The sequence below is a fragment of the Arachis hypogaea genome, chromosome 13, assembly GCF_003086295.3.
Source record: "Arachis hypogaea cultivar Tifrunner chromosome 13, arahy.Tifrunner.gnm2.J5K5, whole genome shotgun sequence".
Classification (NCBI taxonomy): Eukaryota; Viridiplantae; Streptophyta; class Magnoliopsida; order Fabales; family Fabaceae; genus Arachis; species Arachis hypogaea.
Genome location: NC_092048.1, coordinates 111,645,145 through 111,666,122, shown reverse-complemented (window position 1 = coordinate 111,666,122; position 20,978 = coordinate 111,645,145). Strand labels below are relative to the sequence as shown.

The 20,978-nt window shown below is 38.1% G+C and overlaps 1 protein-coding gene across 1 annotated transcript; it reads left to right on the top strand.

Moving 5' to 3' along the window:
- Positions 1-9,624: 9,624 nt before the first annotated feature.
- LOC112735234 (protein FAR1-RELATED SEQUENCE 5-like) lies at positions 9,625-11,958 on the top strand. The gene is made up of 2 exons (XM_025784796.1): positions 9,625-10,752; positions 10,840-11,958. The coding sequence occupies exons 1-2, from the start codon at positions 9,625-9,627 to the stop codon at positions 11,956-11,958; spliced, it is 2,247 nt and encodes a 748-aa protein (XP_025640581.1).
- The last annotated feature ends 9,020 nt before the right edge of the window (positions 11,959-20,978 follow it).

The window sequence follows — 20,978 nt, the reverse complement described above, 5'->3', positions numbered from 1 at the left end:
GAAAATTCGTAAAATTAAATTTTCAAATATATTAAAAAGGATAAATAGGTGACAAAATAAAAAAAGTGGCTTGACCAATTGAAAAAATTGATGTTTGAGTATTACCTTCCTCAGTGATGCAACTCAGTGACGGGAGAGATATTCAACAAGATGATTGAGCAGTATAAATAGAGACTCTGAACCCCGAAGATATTTTTTTTTTTTATTTATTATTTAATTAAAAGTTTATGCATTAATAATTAAAAAAAAAAAAAAAAGAGTGACAAACAAGTGATCCGTTTCTTTCATAGTTTCGTTCACGCCAGTCCCTTTGCACTCCCAATTCCCAAATCCTAATCTTACATCACAGCATAGAAATATAGGATACAAATTTTCATTTGATTAGCCCCAAAAATTTCTAGCCAACATCGTTACCATTATAGTATTTCACATAGAAAATTATTACATTTTTATATTTATTTTTATCTTTATTTTTATAATAATCTTTATTTTTATTTTTATCTTTATCTTTAGGCTGATTTTTTTGCTTATAGAAAGAAGCTGTGTGTATCGCCATGAAATGGAAGAAATGCAAAATATTGCACTGCTATGGGTCAGAGACAAAACGTGACTTACGTTTTATATTTGTTAAATATTTTTTAATTTTAAAATAAAATAAACATAGCTTACGTTTTGGCTTTTTAAATTTTTTTAATTTCTTTTTAGTTGGCTTTTAAAAAAACGCACCTTGCGTTTTTGCACCTGAAAAGACTGAATTTTTTTTTTGAAACCCACAGTTTTGTTAGTGTCAGAAACTTTTTTTGGAAGTCCAAAAATGCAATCTGCGTTTTGTGCACATAATAATATTTAAATCCACAAGTTTGCCTATAAATACGAAGTCCGGTTTTGTTTTTCTTCATCTTCACTTCTCCTCTTGGTTTTTCTTTCATAAAGTCCTCAATAGGGTGTTTTTTTGGCAAATAACTGTGTCAAAAAAATAGAGTTAGTTGAGGCTGAAGTTATGGAAGGTGTTGCAAACTTGCGAGTATATTATAACGGTGAGGTTATAACAAACACACATGAAGGAGTGACCTTTGTTTGTGAATGTCCATTGTCATTTGTCATTCCATGTACCATGAGTTTTGTCGAGTTGCAAAATGGTCTTTGTAATAACATTCAAAGCCACATTTTGAAAAGGGTGAGCAATCTTTTATACAGAAGTCCTGTGCAAGTATTTGGTGGGCTAATACAGTTTCAAATAATGGCCATCACTGACGATGCCAGTATGCAGCAGATGTTTTATATTTATCAACAAACCCGATCTCAAGTGTCGATGATAGAGCTGTACGTTGAGTTTGAACAGCAGTCGGGGATGAGTACAGTCGGCGAGGAGGTCAATGTTGATGAGCTCGAGGATATAGATTGGGAAGAAGATAATAATGATAACAAAGAGGAATTCGAAGCTAACTATGAAGTCGATGACGAAAACGATGACGGAGACTTGGCAGGCAATCCGGCGGTGCAAAATGAAGCGAATGCCGTTGTAAGCCAACACCCGTTTGGTGTTCCGTCTTTTATGCGGACTCTAGATCTCAAAGCCATGCATGCCCCGGAATTTCCTGAATATGTGAATACAGGTATGTTATGATTATTAACTCAAGTTTTCTGTAGTGCTTAAATCATTTTCCTTGTCTGAAACTGATGCTGGTGCGCACGTCGTAGGTGAAGGCAACGTTGCGGCGGAAGATGGCGAGTTTAGTGTCGGAATGGAATTTGGTTCGAGAGAGTCAGTGATATCTGCAATCAAAAGCTACACCATCTCTAGAGGAGTTGATTACACTGTGTATAAGTCTGAGCCGCAGTCATTCTATGCGAAATGCAAGGGGTATGGTGCAGGGTGCGACTGGCTTATCCGAGCTAGCTTGATTCGAAAAAAAGCTTGTTGGGAGATCAGGAGATACAATGGGAAGCACACGTGCACCATGGGCACGATTTCACAAGATCATGCCAAGTTGGACTCAGACACAATTGCAGATGCCATTAGGCCGTTGGTCGAAGTAGACCTCTCGATAAAGGTAAAGTCCGTTATTGCAGAAGTTCAAGGCAGGTTCAACTACACTGTGAGTTACCGCAAGGCTTGGTTGGCAAAGCAGAAAGCTGTTGCAAAAGTTTTTGGTGATTGGGAAGTTTCTTACGAGACTCTGCCAGTGTGGTTGAAAGCAATGACAGTGAAGATGCCAAGGTCTCGTGTTCAAATTAAAACGCTCCCCGTTTACCGTGAGAGTGAGGAGGTTCAAGGTGTAAGAGTTCTGCACCGCATTTTTTGGAGCTTCTATCCGTGTATTGTAGCATTCAGACACTACAAGCCACTAGTGCAGGTTGATGACACGCACCTGTACGAAAAATATAAAGGTGCACTTCTGGTAGCTGTTGCACAGGATGGGAATCAAAACATTGTGCCTATTGCATTTACGATTGTCGAGGGCGAGACAGCAGACGCGTGGGAGTTTTTTCTAACCAATTTGCGGAGATATGTTGTTACCATTGATGGTGTGGGTATTATTTTTGACCGCCATACCTCCATCGACGCTGCAATAGCTCGCAGTAACAGTGCATGGTCACCACCAAAGGCGTGGCACATGTACTGCATCAGGCACATCGGATCCAACTTCTTAAGGAGGTTCAAGGCTCCATATTTGCATAAACTCGTGGTCAACACAGGTATTTCAACTTGCTATTATGGTTCTATTCATAGTAAATTTGTGGCACCTACTTATGATTAAATGGTTTGTTCAACAGGCTATTCTAGGACGGAGCAGGAGTACAACAAAAACTACCAAAGGCTTAAAGAGCAGGGTGAGGCATATACTCAATGGTGCGATGAGATCGGTGTTGAGAGATGGGTGTTGGCATTCGATGGTGGTCATCGTTGGGGACATATGACAACAAACTTGGTAGAGTGTATAAATTCTGTCCTGAAGAGTGCACGCAACCTTCCTGTGACTGCCCTTGTCCAGTCAACTTTCTATCGGCTGAATGAGTTGTTCACTCGGAAGAGTACTGAGGCTCATGACCGTCTCCGCAACGGATTCACGTATTCAGAATTTGCAACGAAGAGAGTTGAAGAAAGCTTCCGACGTGCAGGAAACATTGTGGTCAACCGGTTCGACAGGCGTAACGAGATGTTTGAGGTCCGCGAAATGCAAGATGGTACCATTTACACTGTTAATCTTGCGCAACGACACTGCGACTGTGGCCACTTCCAGGTTGAGCGACTTCCATGTCGCCACGTGCTTGCATGTTGCGCCAACCAGCGTCTTGATTGGCAAGTGTACGTGCACGATGTGTACAAGATGTCTCAAATTTGCAAGGTGTACAGAGGTGAGTTTGTTCCGATGGGTGACCCATCTACGTGGGATAGATACGAAGGAGCGAAGGTGATCGCCAACTGGACATTGAGGCGCGCGACAAAGGGAAGACCGAAGTCAACCCGCTACTTGAATGAGATGGATTCGCAGGATATTCATGGTCCTCGCCGGTGTACGGTTTGTGGACGCGAGGGAAATAGTCGCAGCCGGTGTCCTCAGCGCGCAGGTCCAAGCTCCGCTGGAGGACATTAGTGGCTAAGCTTTTGTGTAACTTTATTATCCCCTACTTCACAGTTGTATGTGGCTTTTATGTAACCTGGTCCTCTATTTTAAATTAGTTAACACTTATTAAATCAATAAATATTTTAAACTTGTCATGTAACTTTCTATGTTGTTAACTTTCATTCTACGCGGTAAACACTGAATAATAATTAAGCAGGATAATCCGGGACGTCTTTTATGCGAGCACAAAGCTAAATATATAACAACAATAATACTTAACATTACCAAGTCATAATACAATTCTGAATAAAATACTGAATACAAAATATGACAATGAAAACAAAACTAAACTCTAGTAGTACAACATAAAATGCAACTGACTACTTCCTCGGCGCCTTCTTTGAATACAACGACGGCGTGTATTTGTCCGGAGGCGCAGTCTGTGTCCGTAAGTTATACGGATGACCCTGAGACACACCAGCATCCAGACCCCCGAAATCTGTCATGCTCGAACTGCCAGTGTCACATATCCAGGAACCAGTCACCCCCGGAGCACTCGCTCCACCAAGGTCATAACAGTGCTGAACGTCATCCCCCAAAACATCCTCTTCCTCCTGAGGGCATTCATTCAAGTCAAACAACTGGGTGCGCGGTGGTGCGGAAGGACCAACATCGCCGAGCTGATCACGGGGTATTGGTGCCAGGAGCGGCATACGCTCCCACGCCCAAACAAAAAGCAATATCAGGGGGCCATCCATCTCTTTGCATCTGTATCGTGATGCACGACACAACGATCTGTACAGGTGTGCCAGACAGGCTGCCCCCCAACTGTATGATGAAATGTGGTCGAAATCCCGAAGTAGCGGTAGAAACTTCGAGTTCAACGAAGTAGTCGACTTATCCGGAAACACAACTGTTCCGAGCACGCAGAAAATGTGCACTCGGACGTACCGCTCAACAGACTGCTGAGTATCACACCTCTCGGTGTCTCTGCACCATCGCACCCATGCAATATTAACCTTCCCCGACACGTGATCTTGCGGACCGGGCTCCCGACCAAAACACGCAATGCAGTTCTCCACCAAAAACTGGTGACTGCTGTCTGATCCACCTGTAACGGCCTCCCCATTAATTGGGAGACCAAGAATATAGCTCACATCTTCCAGCGTTACCGTCACCTCACCGACCGGAAGATGAAATGTGTGAGTCTCCAGCCTCCAGCGTTCTACCAAAGCACTCAGTAGTGCAGAATGACCTCTCATTTCGCCGACTCGCGAAATGAGTTGAAACCCAGTCAATGCTAGTGCCGCAGCAGCTACCTCGTTAAAGGTATCTGGCGGATCAAGTTTTCTGGGCAACAAATTCCTGATACCCTGCAACAAGAAAATTGATAGCTATTAAAATTCTAAATAATATCAGTTAATAATTTATTCAAAAAAAGAGTTAGCAATAATAATTATTAAGTATTATTATTACTATCTTAAAAAATAATAATAAATTATTAAAAATTCATAAATATTGATTACTCATAATAACCAGTATTGTAAACAAATAATAATAAACTAATCATAATAATAACAACAAATCACTAAAAAATAATAATAACTTAATACACTACACAGTATTACCACAAATAATAAACAGTATTCTGTTATTAAATAATATTATTTATTATCACAATATACTACCTAACTATTAAAATTAGTAAAAAAAAATTTTTCAAACAGTGTTAAAAAAACCTTTTACTAAACAGTAGTATTATAAGTTATTCTCACTATCATAACCAGTATTATAAACAAATAATAATATACCGATCATAATAATAATTACTCAAATATAACAATAATAACCATAACAATAACTATTTATTATATTGATTTTTTTAATGACAATAACAATAACAATTAATAATTTTTTTTAATTAAACAAACATTGTTAAAAAAAACCGTTGAGTACAGCATTATTATCATTATCATGAAAAATAACAACAAATCACTAACAAATAATAATAACTTAGTACACTAACATAACAAACCAGCATTATAAACAAATAATAATATATCAATCATAATAATAATTACTCAAATATAACAATAATAACCATAACAATAACTATTTATTATATTGATTTTTTTTAATAACAATAACAATAACAATTAATAATTTTTTTAATTAAACAAATATCGTTTAAAAAAACCGTTGAGTACGGCATTATTATCATTATCATGAAAAATAACAACAAATCACTAACAAATAATAATAACTTAGTACACTATCTGATTTATTATTAAAAAATATTATTAAATTATTCTCATTGTCATATCCACTATTATAAACAAATAATAATGTAATATTAATAATAATAATAACAATAATAATAATAACATAATAATAACACTACCAAAAAAATTAAACAGTTATGAGAAATAAATAATAACATAATATTAGTAATAGTAATATTACTAACCACAGTACTAATTACAAACAAAATTTAAATAAATATATATTAAAATAAAAAATTTACTTACCCATTGAGGATGATCCAAATATTCAATAATGTGATCTTCATGTTTAGTAAAATCATGAACCATTTTTCAAATAATGGTCTTCACTCTAACCAGCCCCGTTTTGCTCTTCTTCTTCCTCACTAAACCACTCAGGAAGCCTCCAAGGGTACCCCTCACCATTGCCCCTCTCTCTCAACAAGCCTTTCACTTTATAAAATTTTCTTCCTGCGTTTTACATTGCACTCGCGTTTACAGCCCCTGGAACTGATGTCTTGAACACATGTCGTGCATGCAGCAGGGGAGCCTTCAAAACGCATCTTCCGTTTTGCTTCTCCAATGCAGTCAAAAAAGCAGTCTTGGTTTGCATACAGGGGGCACAAGGACACGTTTCACTTGTTGGAGCTATTCCCCTTCAAAACGCATCCTGTGTTTTGCAGCATGCTAATAGCTTTCAGAATTTCTCATGCAGGCAAAACGTTTCCTGCGTTTTGCTTTTCCTGCCACTTGCATATCCACATTCCAGTATTACACGCCATGCAACAATATACTTAAACATCACCATTTTTTCCCCATTCTTTAATTAATTTCTGTTATCTTTATAGTAATAGTAATACAAATAGAAGTTCATATAATAATAATAATAATAATAATAATAATAATAATAATAATAATAATAATAATAATAATAATAATAATAATAATGGGAGTTCATATACTGATGTGACGCTCATACGTTGAGTTTGGAAATTTATTTGTTTAGGTGTTGTCACTAGAAATTTTTAAAATTATATTTATAAATATAAATTATTATTTGCTTAGGTTGTTACTTTTTAAATTTAAATTATTTACTTAGATTGTTTTACTTAAGTTGTTATTTTTTAAATTTTAGGTCATTTTACTTGGAAAAAGATCCTTTAAAGTGACAATACTAGTAAAGTAATAAAGTAATGTTTTAATCACCTTTAAATTTGCAATATTTATTATTTGTGAGCCCCACTATCTTAATCCAAGGTGATTAATGGTGTAATTTTTTCTCTAAAGTGATAATATAACTTTAGAGGAGTCGGATCCATTTTACTTACATAGTTATTTTTTAAATTTTAAGTTATGGGTCAATCTATGGTACAGATTTAAATTGATACAGATTTATAGATTTTCTGTCTGAATGAATATGAGATTGACATGTCGCTCTTTTGTTGCAGGGCTTGTCTCCTGCTTAGCATTAGAGGTGGCTGAGCTGTTAGCCAAGGGTGTTTGTACGCATAAACTGGTGCTGGACCTATTGAGGTGGGCTTCGGGCACCAACAAAAATTGGGTATTCAAAGAAGACGGTTTTTTATACTCTATGAATGGAAAAAAAGAAAAAAGTGAAACGCTGTCGGGCTGCATCCATGGAGGGTGAAGTATTGCGGAAGATGTTATCCCTAAAAACGAAGATCTAGGTTTCAGTGAGAGGGATACAGCCGCTGAAGGTATTGCCGTGGCGGAGGTTCACGACTGGAAACCCACTACGATCGAAGTTGCGGAGTCGTGTCTTATCTGTGTTGAATGACCCTAACCGTCCAGCTTCCGTCGTGGGCCCGTTCGGAAGTTGCTGCTGTTCTAGTTCAAGCCTCATCGCATGTATGAATTTGGTTGTTTTTGCTCTGTTGGATTATGTTGTATTCAAAACAGTGTCTTGCTTCTTATTTTATAGGTTTGGAGCACTGGGTGTAGTGAATTGTTTAGAATCCATAAATTTGTTGAAAAATTCTCTTTTGATGTTTTTGGTTTTGGAAGTCGCTTAGGATCTTGAGTAGCTAGTTTATCCGGCTCTGTATTTGTGAACGTTACTTTCCTCTTCACACTACTTTCAATCAGATTTTAGTACCCACTTTTCCTGAACATTTTACATCCTTCGGACTTTCCTCCTTTTGAATTTCTATCACTAGAATGCCTACTTGTTTCGGCTAACCTTAATACTGAATGCTGGTAGTAATAGACTTATGGGGTTCATTTACACTTGCTTAGTCTGACTCAAATTTTTTATCCCTCTCTCTTTTTATGTGTAACATTGTAGTGTTCCTTCCATAGCATACATAGTCATTGTATAGAATATACAAAGTCATTCATCTACCTAATAAGAGCAATAAGCATGCAACCAAATATTTATATATATATATATATATATATATATATATATATATATATATATATATATATATATATATGAATTTTGACAATATAAAATCTTTGTTGATAGGAATTGCAACTGAACTAATATTTAGCATCTAATACACATTGGATTAAGTTATTTGCCATGGATTCGTATATGATTTGTATATAGCATGTGCAATGCCATGCTTCAACTATTAACTGTTGATCAAACGCTTGTTGCATGGTTGACTAATGGAAAATATGCTATTCAAACTCTTCTTTTTTTTTTTGTATTTTCACCGCAGGAACTAGAACTCATTTTTGTTCTAACTCATTTGCTAACAAGATTAATGCTAGTCGTATATATCAAGATTGCAATAGATTTTTTCAATGGCTGAATTAACCACGGCATCGGGAATCCCCATCTACTAAATTTTGGGTGTCTTTGATCTTCCAGACCTCTCAAGCGACAAAGGTAGTTACAGAGTGTTATGACAAAGGCGTAAACTGATGAGTAAGGCAAGAATGGGAGTATAAAAAACTTTAAGGTACCCTTTTATGGATTTGGCAACATTGGTAGAATAAAAATGAAATTAGGATAAAAAAGAAGTTAACTGTGTTAGGAAAGAGTGTTAACATAATATTGGTGTACATGTTTGTGGATGAGAAGTGTGAGATCGTAGATCCTATGAGGAAACGCTTGATTAATCCCGAAACTGTAGGGTCCTACAAATAAACAACTAATGTTTGAATATTTATGTATCTCTTTTTGGAAGAAAACATTTCCTATACCAATACTGTGATAAAGTGTGGCTGCCATTCCTTTTTGTTTTGGTTCTTATCATAATGTCAATTAAGTCAGTTATTGCTGTTGTTCTTCACTGTGTTGACGTTTCGGAATTTTGCTGAATTGCTCAACTGAACCATTCATTCAGGTAGAGAATATAGAAAGAGAGCAAGTATAGAGGGAATGCTCAAACACAGGGGGTTATTCATGGTAGCTACATACTGTCCCAAGATTGGATACGACTACATGTAAGTTTAACTTGATCTTGTACTTTCTTGACGAGTTTCCCGGTTATATAATGTGCGTTAAATATGGAATAGTATTTAACAATAGTGATTTGATGTGTGTTTAATTATAGAAATATTTGCTGGTTGTGACTTCGTATTTGAGTAGAGATTATTACAGCATCTTTATTGTCTGGGACTAGTCATTACATTAGGTCAAATTGTAAGTGGATGAATTTAAAACTACTGTTGTTGAAGTTTGGTGTGGCTATTTACATATGCTTGGACTATTATAACTTATTAGTCCATTGTGAGAGTTTAATTAACTTACATTCACGTTGGTTGTAAGTTATTTGCCAACTAAATATTTTCTAGGTGATTGACTTCCTATGTTGTTGAAGATGGATTCGAGCTTTCAGTTCAGTGGTGGAGAGGATGATTCAGATCGGCTTACTGAAGAAAAGTATTTCGGTATCTCTTCTTCGAGTGGGAATGACGACGACGACTCTTTTGGGGATGACTCCGAGACGGGTGAAATGGGTGATGACGTCCACGAGAATGGCGTTGGCGCAGACCCAGTGACATGTGAGGGTAATGCGCCTGAGTTTAGGTCCGCAGAGGATTTCGTGGACAAGGTGTTTAGTACCGAGCAAAAGGCTTATACAGCATGCAAACAATTTTCCCAGCTAAGGGGGTTCGGTGTAAGGAAGGGTGACGTGGCTCAAATAAATGGTATTTTGGTAAGACGAGACTTTTTTTATCACCGGCAAAGTACAAGGCATGAGAAACACTACGATTATCCAGAAAGAGTACATGATGAGAGGTTCGAGAGTCGCATGGATTGTACCGCAAAGTTGAAAATTTACTATGATTTGCAAGACCAGGTTTGGAAAGTCAAGAGGATAGAGGACAACCATAACCACCCTCTTGCTGCAACTATGTTTAGTCATCTTCTTCCTAGTCATCGAAATCTGAGTGAGAGTGATAAGGCTCAAGTTGATAGTCTCAAAAAGTTCAGGATTGCCACATCGAATATTATGGCTTACATGGTCGGACAGTCAGGGGGATATGGGATACTTTGGTTTACGACAAGGGATCTATATAATTATGTTCACAGCCAAAGAATAGCTCAAATAAACGACGGAGACGCAGCAGCAACGATAAGTTATTTGGAGGGCAAGGTCAACGCTGACATGATGTTAGTCGCCAAATATACCAAAACAGCAGACGATCGACTTGGTAGCCTATTATGGGCTGATGGGCAGATGATGGCTGATTACCAGTTGTTCGGTGACGTGCTTGCATTTGATGCAACATACTGGTCCAACAAGTACAAGAAGCCTTTAATAGTCTTTTCCGAATCAAATCACCACAAGCAGACGACGATATTCGGGTTTGCATTGCTGGAGGACGAGGAGGTCCGTACATATAGGTGGGTTTTGTGTAATATTCTGGATGTCATGGATAATAAGACGCCTTATGTTGTGGTCATTGATGGGGATAAAGCTATGCGAGCAGCAATTGCGGAAGTGCTACCTTCAGCCAAGCATCGCCTATGCGCCTAACACTTGGAAAAAAACTATGTCTTGAGGGTAAAAGAACCTAAATTTCTTAAGGTTTTCAAGAAGGCAGTTTACGCAAACTTTGACATTACAGAGTTTGAGGAGTATTGGAAGACGGCTGTGGAGAGTCTAGGATTAATGAACAATAGTTGGGTGAAAAGAACGTATGAATTAAGACAGAGTTGGGCAACGACATATCTACGGGAAACTTTTTGCGCCGGCTACAGCCTTCTGGAATTGGTTCACAGCTTGGATAGGGTGGTGAAAGATTACCGCAATAATAAGGTGACGGCCCAGTTTTATTTGTCGTATTACACTCCTATGCTGACGACAAGTCTTAATAAGATAGAGCTGTTTGCTTTGAAGATATACACTAGAGCAATCTTTAAGGAGGTTAGGAAACAAATTAAAAAGGTTGGGAGTCTACTGTTTTTGGGAAAAGACAGCATAAGCACAATATCCGTCTACAAGTTCTCAAATATGGGGAACCATCATAGGGTCTGCAAGGTGCTATACGATCCGAATGAGCCAAAGATTGAATGTGATTGTCAGATATGGAACAGTGAAGGTATCCCTTGCTGCCACATAATTTGCATGATGAAGTATGAGAGTTTGGATAAAATCCCACCAGGTTTGATACTGAGGCGGTGGTGTAAGAATGCCAAAGAATGGACAGCAATAGCAACACAAGGGACAGAGGGTCACGGCACTCGATTACTATGGTATGGCGCGTTATGCAATGTAATGAATATTGTTGCGAAGCTTGTTTCTGATGATACAGCTGACTTTGCAATGGCCAGGGATGCAATACCCTCTTTGGCACAGAGGCTTCATGGTCGAAGGGGCAATACGATAGACCGTGAGGCTGGACTGAGGCAACAGAACGTCGTAAAGGACCCGTCAGTAACTAGGACAAAGGGGGCCCCTAAGCACGGTAGGAACCTGGCCTCCTCGACACAGGACGAGCCTGTGGGAAAGAGGCGTTGTTGCACTTCTTGCGGGCTTCCAGGTCACACGAAGAGGATGTGCCGGTCGCAAAGGGAGACGAGCCAAGTCGGCCTCCGAGAAGGGATATCAGCCACGGTCAGGAATTCATCATCGAGAGAGCCTAGTTGGAATCCTGAACTACCTACTAGTTCGGAGATATATTTCATGCTTTCGGAGATTTTTTAGATATTAATTAATTATGCATGGTAACAGCCACTAGCTTGGAATATTCAATAAGGCTTTCTGAAACAAGACGGGATTAACTAAAGATTATATAATAAGTAGTTACTCATAGAATATGGAATGTGTAATTACATGTCGTCTCAATCCCATCCCAAAACATAAATATCAATTAGATCAAAGAGTACCTTAGATTGTGGGAAATATCCAACTGTGAAACCATTTGATATGGATGGAGGACCCCTTCTATAGGGAACTACTATAGCTGACTTCAATATGTCTGCTAGATGTATATGACTTGTGGTTTTAGTCAATTATCTGGGCTTTCGTATAAGACAGTTTGGGGCAATTCCTTTCTGAGATTTCATGTTCGTGTCTGGATATGTAACCTGTTAGGCGATCCGGAAGGAGAAGTAGTTCCATTTGGTGGGAACCTGTATTTTGATTTTAGGATACGAAATTTGATCAAACTTAATAGGATCTATTTAATGTACACAAACTTCTCCACTATGGGGTGTAATCACTGTCAGCATGAATGAGTTGAAATAAGTGTCTATTTAAATAAATAAATAAGTATAATCACTATGGGGGCATACATTGTGTTTTAAAATTCTGAATGGTATCGGTGTCTAGAAATCATGATGCTATCTTTAATCATGGTTACTGCTACGCATTATAGAATTTATTGTCGAACTCCTTCTCACGTGTGTCTATTTCATCTACGTACAGGCTGCAGATGGCCTTTATGGTCCGAATTTTCCCTTAGGTTTGGATCCTTACATTTCGAGTCCGGTCGAACAAGACGCAACCCACTCGTGCTTACCCTGGTTGAATCCATGGGGTAGTGGCGACAACTTCTTCCTTGGGGGCCAGCACATACAACAATTCTTCGCCGCTCCGAGCTGCTCCTCCATGGCGCTGTTTTCAGCCAACCAGCTGCCACTATGACCTCAGCCGAACGAGCTGCTGCTTTCACTCCAACGCAATTTAATATGCCGAGTTCCGACGCCTTCCAATAGTGGGTACTGAAGGTATGCATGTTTCATCATTCATACGTTGCATTTTTTAGGTGTGACTTGTTTCATAGTTACTACTACTACTAATCAGGCTGTAATGTTCTAATGGACAATGTAATTTACCAAAGTTTAAGCTTGCTTCAGAATGTGATGGAGAGGTCTTCGTTCCCCAACAGGTCAGGACAGCGCTTTTGAATAACCGGGATTCCACTTTCGTACGGGACATTGATGAAATAGGTGGTGCATAAGGACGTAGGTGGCGACAAGGGTCTGCTCTCCCTAATTGTTCCAGTTGATTTACTATGTTGGATCTGAAAAGGTCTCCGTGGACAACATACTGTTTGTAGGGCGTATAGATGAAATGGACGCTTTCTTGTATTTAGTTAATTTTATGCACATTATCGGATCTGGTAGTTGTGATATATTTCCAATCCATAGCGTGAGTGTTGTGTTGAAATTTCTATGAATTTCTTGTGTATGGTTGGGTGGTGTTAATTTATTTTTAAAAAATTTTAAATTATGGTCTAATTAGTAAGTGTCATAATTCATGTTCAGATAGACAAGGCTTTGAGCTATAAATATACACAACTTCTGCACCAAATTATGAAACAATTGTTTACAGGTTGCTTACTGGAGCAGTTTCAGCTCTATACACATCTAATTCAATTGATATAATGCAATAAGTTTAATAAAACATGTGCATAATATCAGCCGTTGCACCTACAACTTCATTTATATACTGGCCCATGTTTAAAGATTATTAAAATAGTAATAACGGGCAGGCACAATTAAAGGTAGTAATAACGGGCCATTCCAATAGTAATTAATGACAATGATGAAACTGAGGGTGACTTACCAATTATGTTCATGGTTACATTAATATTGTTTTACACCCTTTGATACCATTTCGGTAGTGAATCGAAATAATTTTTTACCAACCAAAATGAATCAAAACTGAAGTGAGCTAAAGAGACTATTATTCACGCTGTAGATATGTATAGAGAGATGACACCCCTGTTTTCTATTGAAGTTATCTTCACGCGTATGAAGAGTATTTTCAACAAGTGTACCTACAAAAATAGCTGTATGTGCCCTGATGAGAAAACACGTATGTAAAACAGACAAGCATATTTACTGTAATTAAGTAGCGGGATATTGTTCAAGTCCCTATACAAAAAATATTTTGCGATCACAATTCCTGGAATGAACTGTTAGATTCCTACTTTTAAAAAATTAGATGTATAATTTCCAACCTGGATACGGGCCTCCAACTGGAAACATGTTAACTGCATCTGAGTGGGAAACTCCTCTCCTTGTTAGAGGGTTGTTTCGTATGAGCAGTCCCATGCAGGTTAATGAAAGACTCATTTCCTGCTCAAAATAAAAAAAGTTACAATTGCGAATGTAAGCACATTCTTTGGGTCCAATGATAACACCAAATCTGCAGTCCCATATTCGGTGTAGTTACCTAAAAAAACTAGAACAGTAGTCGCCACAAAATTAAACTTCTATGCTTGTCACATTTCTAATCCATCATTCATGTCGTCCGTGTCGTGATGACTGATGAGAGAAACTTTTGCGTGATCTAGAAAATTACTGATAAATCCTCGTTGCAAGTATAGTTTCTAAACCTTCAAAAGTCCTTTCATACAAACGTTTTAGGTGTCACAAGTAACAAACCCCTTTAGAAATTGTTAACCGAGTATTCAAACCTCGGGTCGTCTTCTCAAGGAACTGCGATGAGGTATGTTCTTATTATTGGCTATAAAGGTTGTAATCGGGGTTTAGAAGATGAGAAGCAAGTAATTTAAATGACAAGTAAAGTAAATGGCAATTAAAATAAATAAATACTGTAAGGCAGACTTTTGGCAAGGTAAGAGAAGTTGGAGGTCCAACGTAGTTATCTCTCTCAACTATAATGAAAGTTGAATCTAAACTCCTCTTGGTCAACCTTTACTAGGGCAAAGGAAAGTCAAGGGACTAATTAAATTGACCTTTGAATCCTATTTATTTCCTAAGAAAAGGTTGGGATTACTTAAGTTCAGCTCAATTAGCAAGATAACGATTATCATTTATGTTGAGTTTAATAACTGTTGAGTTACTGAATTCTTAACCAGGACCAAAAAGGGGAAAAAGTAAAATTGCTGGAATAATAAAAATGTCCTTAGATGGGAAGCAATGGTAACTTAAATCAAAGAGAACAATCATAAACTGAAAATACCTCAATTATCATTAATTCAAATACCAGTCTGTAACATGGAAGAATTCATAGATTCAATTATAAAGGTAAATAGCCAACTCAGATACTGAAATAAATAAATAGAGTGAAAGGAAAGTTTAAAACAAAGAAATATAAAACCTGGATTGAGAGTCACTCTTAAAGCGAGAAGAAATCCTAAATCCTAAGAGAGAGAGGAGAAGATCTCCCTCTCAACTAAATCTAAATCATTGAAAAATAAAATATGCGAGCTCCCTTTGAATGGGTGCATTCCCACACTTTATAACCTCTGGTCTATGCTGTCTGTACTTGGATCTGGGCCAAAAAGGGCTTCAGAAATCGGTGGGGGCGTATTCTGTAAATTCTGATACGTGGCCTCTGTCACGCGTCCGCGTGGGTCACGTGGTCGCGTCATTCGGAGCTTTTCCTTGCCACGCGGTCGCGTCAGTCACGCGTCTGCGTCGTATGCGTTCTGCTTATGTCGCGCGGTCGCGTCAGTCATGCGGTCGCGTGAATACTAGTTTCCTTCAAAGCTCCGTTTTGCCTTCTCCTTCCATTTTTGTATGTTTTCTTTTCCATCCTTTAAGTCATTCTGCCTTAGAAAATCTGAAACTACTCAACACACTAATCACGGCATCGAATGGAAATAAAGGTAATTAAAATAATTAATTTTTAAAGCTTAGGAAACATGTTTTTCACAATATGACATAATAAGGAAGGGAAAGTAAAACCATGCAGTTAATATGAATAAGTAGGTAGAGGATTGAATAAATCACTCAAATTAAGCACAAAAGAACTCATGAAATATGGGTTTATCAATGACGTAGCCTTCTTTTTTCAATAACATGTCGCCTTTTCCACGACATCGATGGCATTTGCATTGTGTGACCTCAACACAAGATCGAGGGCTATTCGCATATGAGTTTGATCGTTCACTGCCTGCACGTCATCGGAAAAATCAATTAATATGTTTCGAGTACACAATCCCGTGAAATTAAAGCTTCCTAATTAACAAACCATAAGTTAATAATACCATATGTGTTTATTAAATACCCACCGTAACACTGTGGATAGCCCACAGAGCTCCCCTAATCATCCATTGTAAGATCCATACCCCGCAATCCATCCTATTCCATGTCACAGACAATCTCAATTGTTGTTTTATAAGTGAAGAGCCAGTAAATGTGCTATACATGAAAAATAGTACCTAACAAGTAACAAAAACAAGATTGAAAACAAATCAGGTTGTTTAAGGGTGAGTAACAACTCATGATAACCGATGTTGCTGAGGAACCACAGGCTCATCGTGGCCGTTCAATAGTGCTCGTGGATAGCCACTTGGTTCCAATAGTTAGCGACTCCAGGTGCAATGCCTGATGAGGAAACATGTCGGAATGAAACATTACCGAAATTGAGTCAAAACAACATAAACTCTAGTTGATGTGGACAACCGATACCTACTTAAGTCATATGATGGGAAGCTAACTTTAAATATAAACTACTGCCTAGAAAATGTGATTCCAGCCAATGCCACGCTATTTATTAAATCTAAGAATTCTTTCCTGTCTTCAAACCTGACACTTATATTCAATACTCTAGCAACACATACAAACATACAGGATAATTGATTACATTATCCTACCACCGTGAGAGGGGTAAGAAAGCATAGAAATTATATGGTACATGGTGCGAAATTTATAACCCACAAACTAACTGGCAAGTGCACCGGATCATACCAAGTAATACCTCAGGTGAGTGAGGGTCGATCCCACGAGGATTGGTGGACTAAGCAACAATGATTGAGTGATTTACTTAGTTAGATAAACATAAAAGAGTTTTGAGAGTTTAATTGCATTAAACAGTAATTCAGAGAATCAGAAAGCAAGCAGTAAATTGGTGTAAATAATATGGGAGAAAACAGTTAAGGCTTCAGAGTTATCTACCTTCCGGATTGACTTTTCTTATTAACTATTTTAATCATGCAAGATTCAATTCATGGCAAACTATATGTGACTAAACCCTAATTCCTTAGACCTTTTTAGTCTCCTCTAACCTTCATCAACCGCCAATTCCTTGGTCACTTGATTCCAATTAGAGGGTGAAGTTCAATTCTAGCTTATGTGCCACAAAAGGAATCCTGTGAACTTTGGGACTCCTCAGAAGAAAGGCGTTATGGAGGTGGAAACTTTTGATGCTCTTCTTGCTCAAAACAAAATTTTGTCTCAGCAAATGAATTTAATTACTCAACAATTGAGTGGGATGCAGGTTTCAGCTGCCAACACTCAAAATGCACCTCAAGAAGCCTCTTATGACATGAATGGAAACTTTATGCAAGGTGAGAATTATGATTATGCTCAGTCTTCTACTGAACAGGTTAATTACATGGGGAATGCTCCTAGAAACCCCAATAATAATCCACACTCTAAGACCTACAATCAGGGGTGGAGAAATCACCCAAATTTTGGGTGGAGAGAGCAACTTCAGAGATCACAGAATTTTCACAACAATTCTTAGGGCAGTTTTCGGTAGAACAATCAGAATAATAGCCAATTTCAGTCCCATCAACAACAACCACCTCAGCAGACAAATTCTCAGCCCAGCAGAACACTAATTTGGAAACACTACTGAATAGTTTTATGCAGGAAATTAGAGCTTCCATCAGAAACTTAGAGGTGCAAATGGGCCAATTGAGCAAGCAAATACCTGAGAGGTCTTCAAGTATATTTCCTGGTGATATAGTAGTGAACCCAAGATAAGATTGCAAGGATATTCAATTGAGAAGTGGTAAGGTAACTGGTTCTGAGATCAAGGTCAATGAGGAGCTAGTTGCAAAAGAAGCTATAGAAGAGAAGAAGGAAGCAGTGGAGCACGCCCCTCCAAAATGTGCAGACAACCCATTTCCAGACTCTCTTGACACTCATCCTACATTGCCTAAGGCTCCTGAGTCCAAGCCTAAAATGCCATACCCTCAAAGGCTTTAGAAGGCCTCCAAGGACAAGCAATTTTCTAGATTTTTAGAAGTCTTCAAGAAGCTGCAGATCAACATTCCTTTTGCAGAGGCTCTTGAACAAATGCCTCTCTATGCTAAATTCATGAAAGAATTGTTAACTAACAAGAGGAATTAGAGAGAACAAGAGACAGTGGTGCTTACTAAGGAATGCAGTGCTATTATTCAACATAACCTTCCTGAGAAGATGCAGGATCCAGGGAGCTTTGTAATTCCTTGCACCATTTGAGATGTCACTATTCAGAGAGCTTTATGTGATCTTGTAGCTAGCATCAATCTCATGCCACTTTCAATGATGAAAAAGCTCCAAATTGAGGAGGTAAAACCCACTCATATTCTCTCTTCAACTTGCTGATCTTTCTATTAAATTTCCTGTGGGTGTTGTTGAGGATTTACTTGTGAAAGTAGGACCATTTATTTTTCCTGCTGATTTTGTTATATTAGATATGGAAGAGGATGCAAAGTCCTCTATTATTCTTGGTAGACCCTTTTTAGCTACAGGTAGAGCTTTGATTGATGTGCAAAAGGGTGAATTAACCTTGAGGGTCAATGAAGAATAGGTGGTCCTTAATGTATTTGAAGCCCTCAAACACCCTAATGATTCTGAAGGGTGTATGAGAGTTGATGTTGTTGAACCACTTGTTCAAGAGGTATTGGAAGCTGAGGTACTTGATGATATTCTGGATCCTCTTTTTGAATATGAATTAGTTGAAATTGATGATTCTCCACCCTAGAAAGCACTGGTGAGCACGCCTAAGGTAGAGAAGGAAGTCCCCAAGCTTGAGCTAAAACCTCTGTCTCTTTCTTTGAAATATGTGTTCTTGGGTGAAAATGATTTATATCCAGTGATTATTAGCTTTTTCTTGAAGCTTGGAAAGGAAGAGGCGCTTATTGCAGTGCTCAAGAGCCATAAACCAGCTCTTGGGTGGACCATTAGTGATCTAAAGGGGATCAGTCCAACCAAGTGTATGCACAAGATCGTCCTTCTTAAAGATGATGCTAAACCGGTTGTGCAACCACAAAAGAGACTTAATCCAACTATGAAAGAGGTGGTCCAAAAAGAGGTAATGAAATTATGGGAAGCCGGCATTATATACCCTATTTCTGACAGCCCTTGGGTAAGTCCTATGCAGGTAGTTCCCAAGAAAGGAGGGATGATAGTGATCAAGAATGAAAAGAATGAGCTAATTCCTACAAGGACAGTCATAGGATGGAGAATGTGCATAGACTATAGGAGGCTCAACACTGCTACAAGAAAGGATCACTTCCACCTACCTTTCATAGATCAGATGCTTGAGAGGTTAGATCGTCATGCTTTTTATTATTTTCTAGATGGATATTCTGGATATAATCAAATTGTAGTGGACCCTCAAGATCAAGAGAAGACAACATTCACATTCCCTTTTGGAGTATTTGCTTACAGGAGAATGGCATTTAAACTTTGTAATTCTCTAGTAACTTTTCAGAGGTGTATGCTTTCAATTTTTTCTGATATGGTTGAAAAGTTCATTGAGGTATTTATGGATGATTTTTCTGTCTTTGGTAATTCTTTTGAATCATGCCTTAAGCATTTATCTCTGGTATTGAAACGGTGTCAAGAATCGAACCTTGTTTTAAATTGGAAAAAATGCCATTTTATGGTTACAGAAGGTATTGTTCTTGGACACCGGATTTCAAGCAAAGGGATTGAGGTTGATAAAGCTAAGGTGGAGGTAATTGAAAAATTACCACCACCATCTAATGTTAAGGTAGTCAGGAGTTTCTTGGGTCACGCAGGATTTTATAGAAGATTTATAAAGGATTTTTCAAAAATTGCTAAACCATTGAGCAATCTATTAGTTGCTGATGTTCCTTTTGTATTTGATACTGAATGTCTACATGCTTTTGAACTTCTAAAAGCAAACCTTACCTCTGCTCCCATCATAGCTCCCCCTGACTGGGATTTACCATTTGAATTGATGTGTGATGCTAGTGATTATGTTATAAGAGCTGTTTTAGGACAGATACATGGCAAGCTTATACATGCTATTTACTATGCTAGCCATATGTTAAATGATACTCAAAAGAATTACACAACTACAAAAAAGAATTATTAACTATTGTGTATGCTGTTGATAAGTTTAGGTCCTATTTAATTGGTTCTAAGGTTATTGTTTATACTGATCATGCTACTTTGAAGTACCTTCTAACCAAACAGGATTCTAAACCAAGATTAATCAGATGGGTGTTACTCCTTCAGGAGTTTGATATTGAGATAAAAGACAGGAAAGGGTTAGAAAATCAAGTAGCTAACCACCTTTCCAGACTTGAGCCTGAAGAAGGAGTACAACCACCCACAACTGTGACTGAGACATTCCCGGATGAGCAACTGTTCCTCATTCAGCAGGCTCCATGGTTTACAGACATTGCAAATTACAAAGCCATGAATTTCATTCCAAAGGAGTACAGTAAACAACAGGTGAAGAAGCTAGTAACTGATGCAAAGTACTACTTTTGGGAGGAGCCATACCTTTTCAAAAGATGATCAGATGGTATAATCCAGAGGTGTGTCCCAGATGAGGAAACACAACAAATTCTTTGGCACTGTCATGGCTCTAATTATGGAGGCCACTTTGGTGGTGAAAAGACAGCTACAAAGGTCATTCAGAGCAGTTTTTACTGGCCAACTCTCTTCCAAGACTCAAGAGCATTTGTGAAAAGCTGTGACAGATGTGAAAGAGCTGAGAATCTCCCTGCTAACCATGAGATACCACAGCAGGGGATTCTTGAGATAGAGTTGTTTGAT

What these genes read in the sequence shown, in the direction of transcription:
- LOC112735234 (XM_025784796.1), top strand. Translation starts at nt 9,625, where the DNA reads ATGGATTCGAGCTTTCAGTTCAGTGGTGGAGAGGATGATTCAGATCGG. An exon ending in TGCGAGCAGCAATTGCGGAA is followed by an intron (nt 10,753 to 10,839) that starts GTGCTACCTTCA and finishes AAATTTCTTAAG; the next exon opens with GTTTTCAAGAAGGCAGTTTA.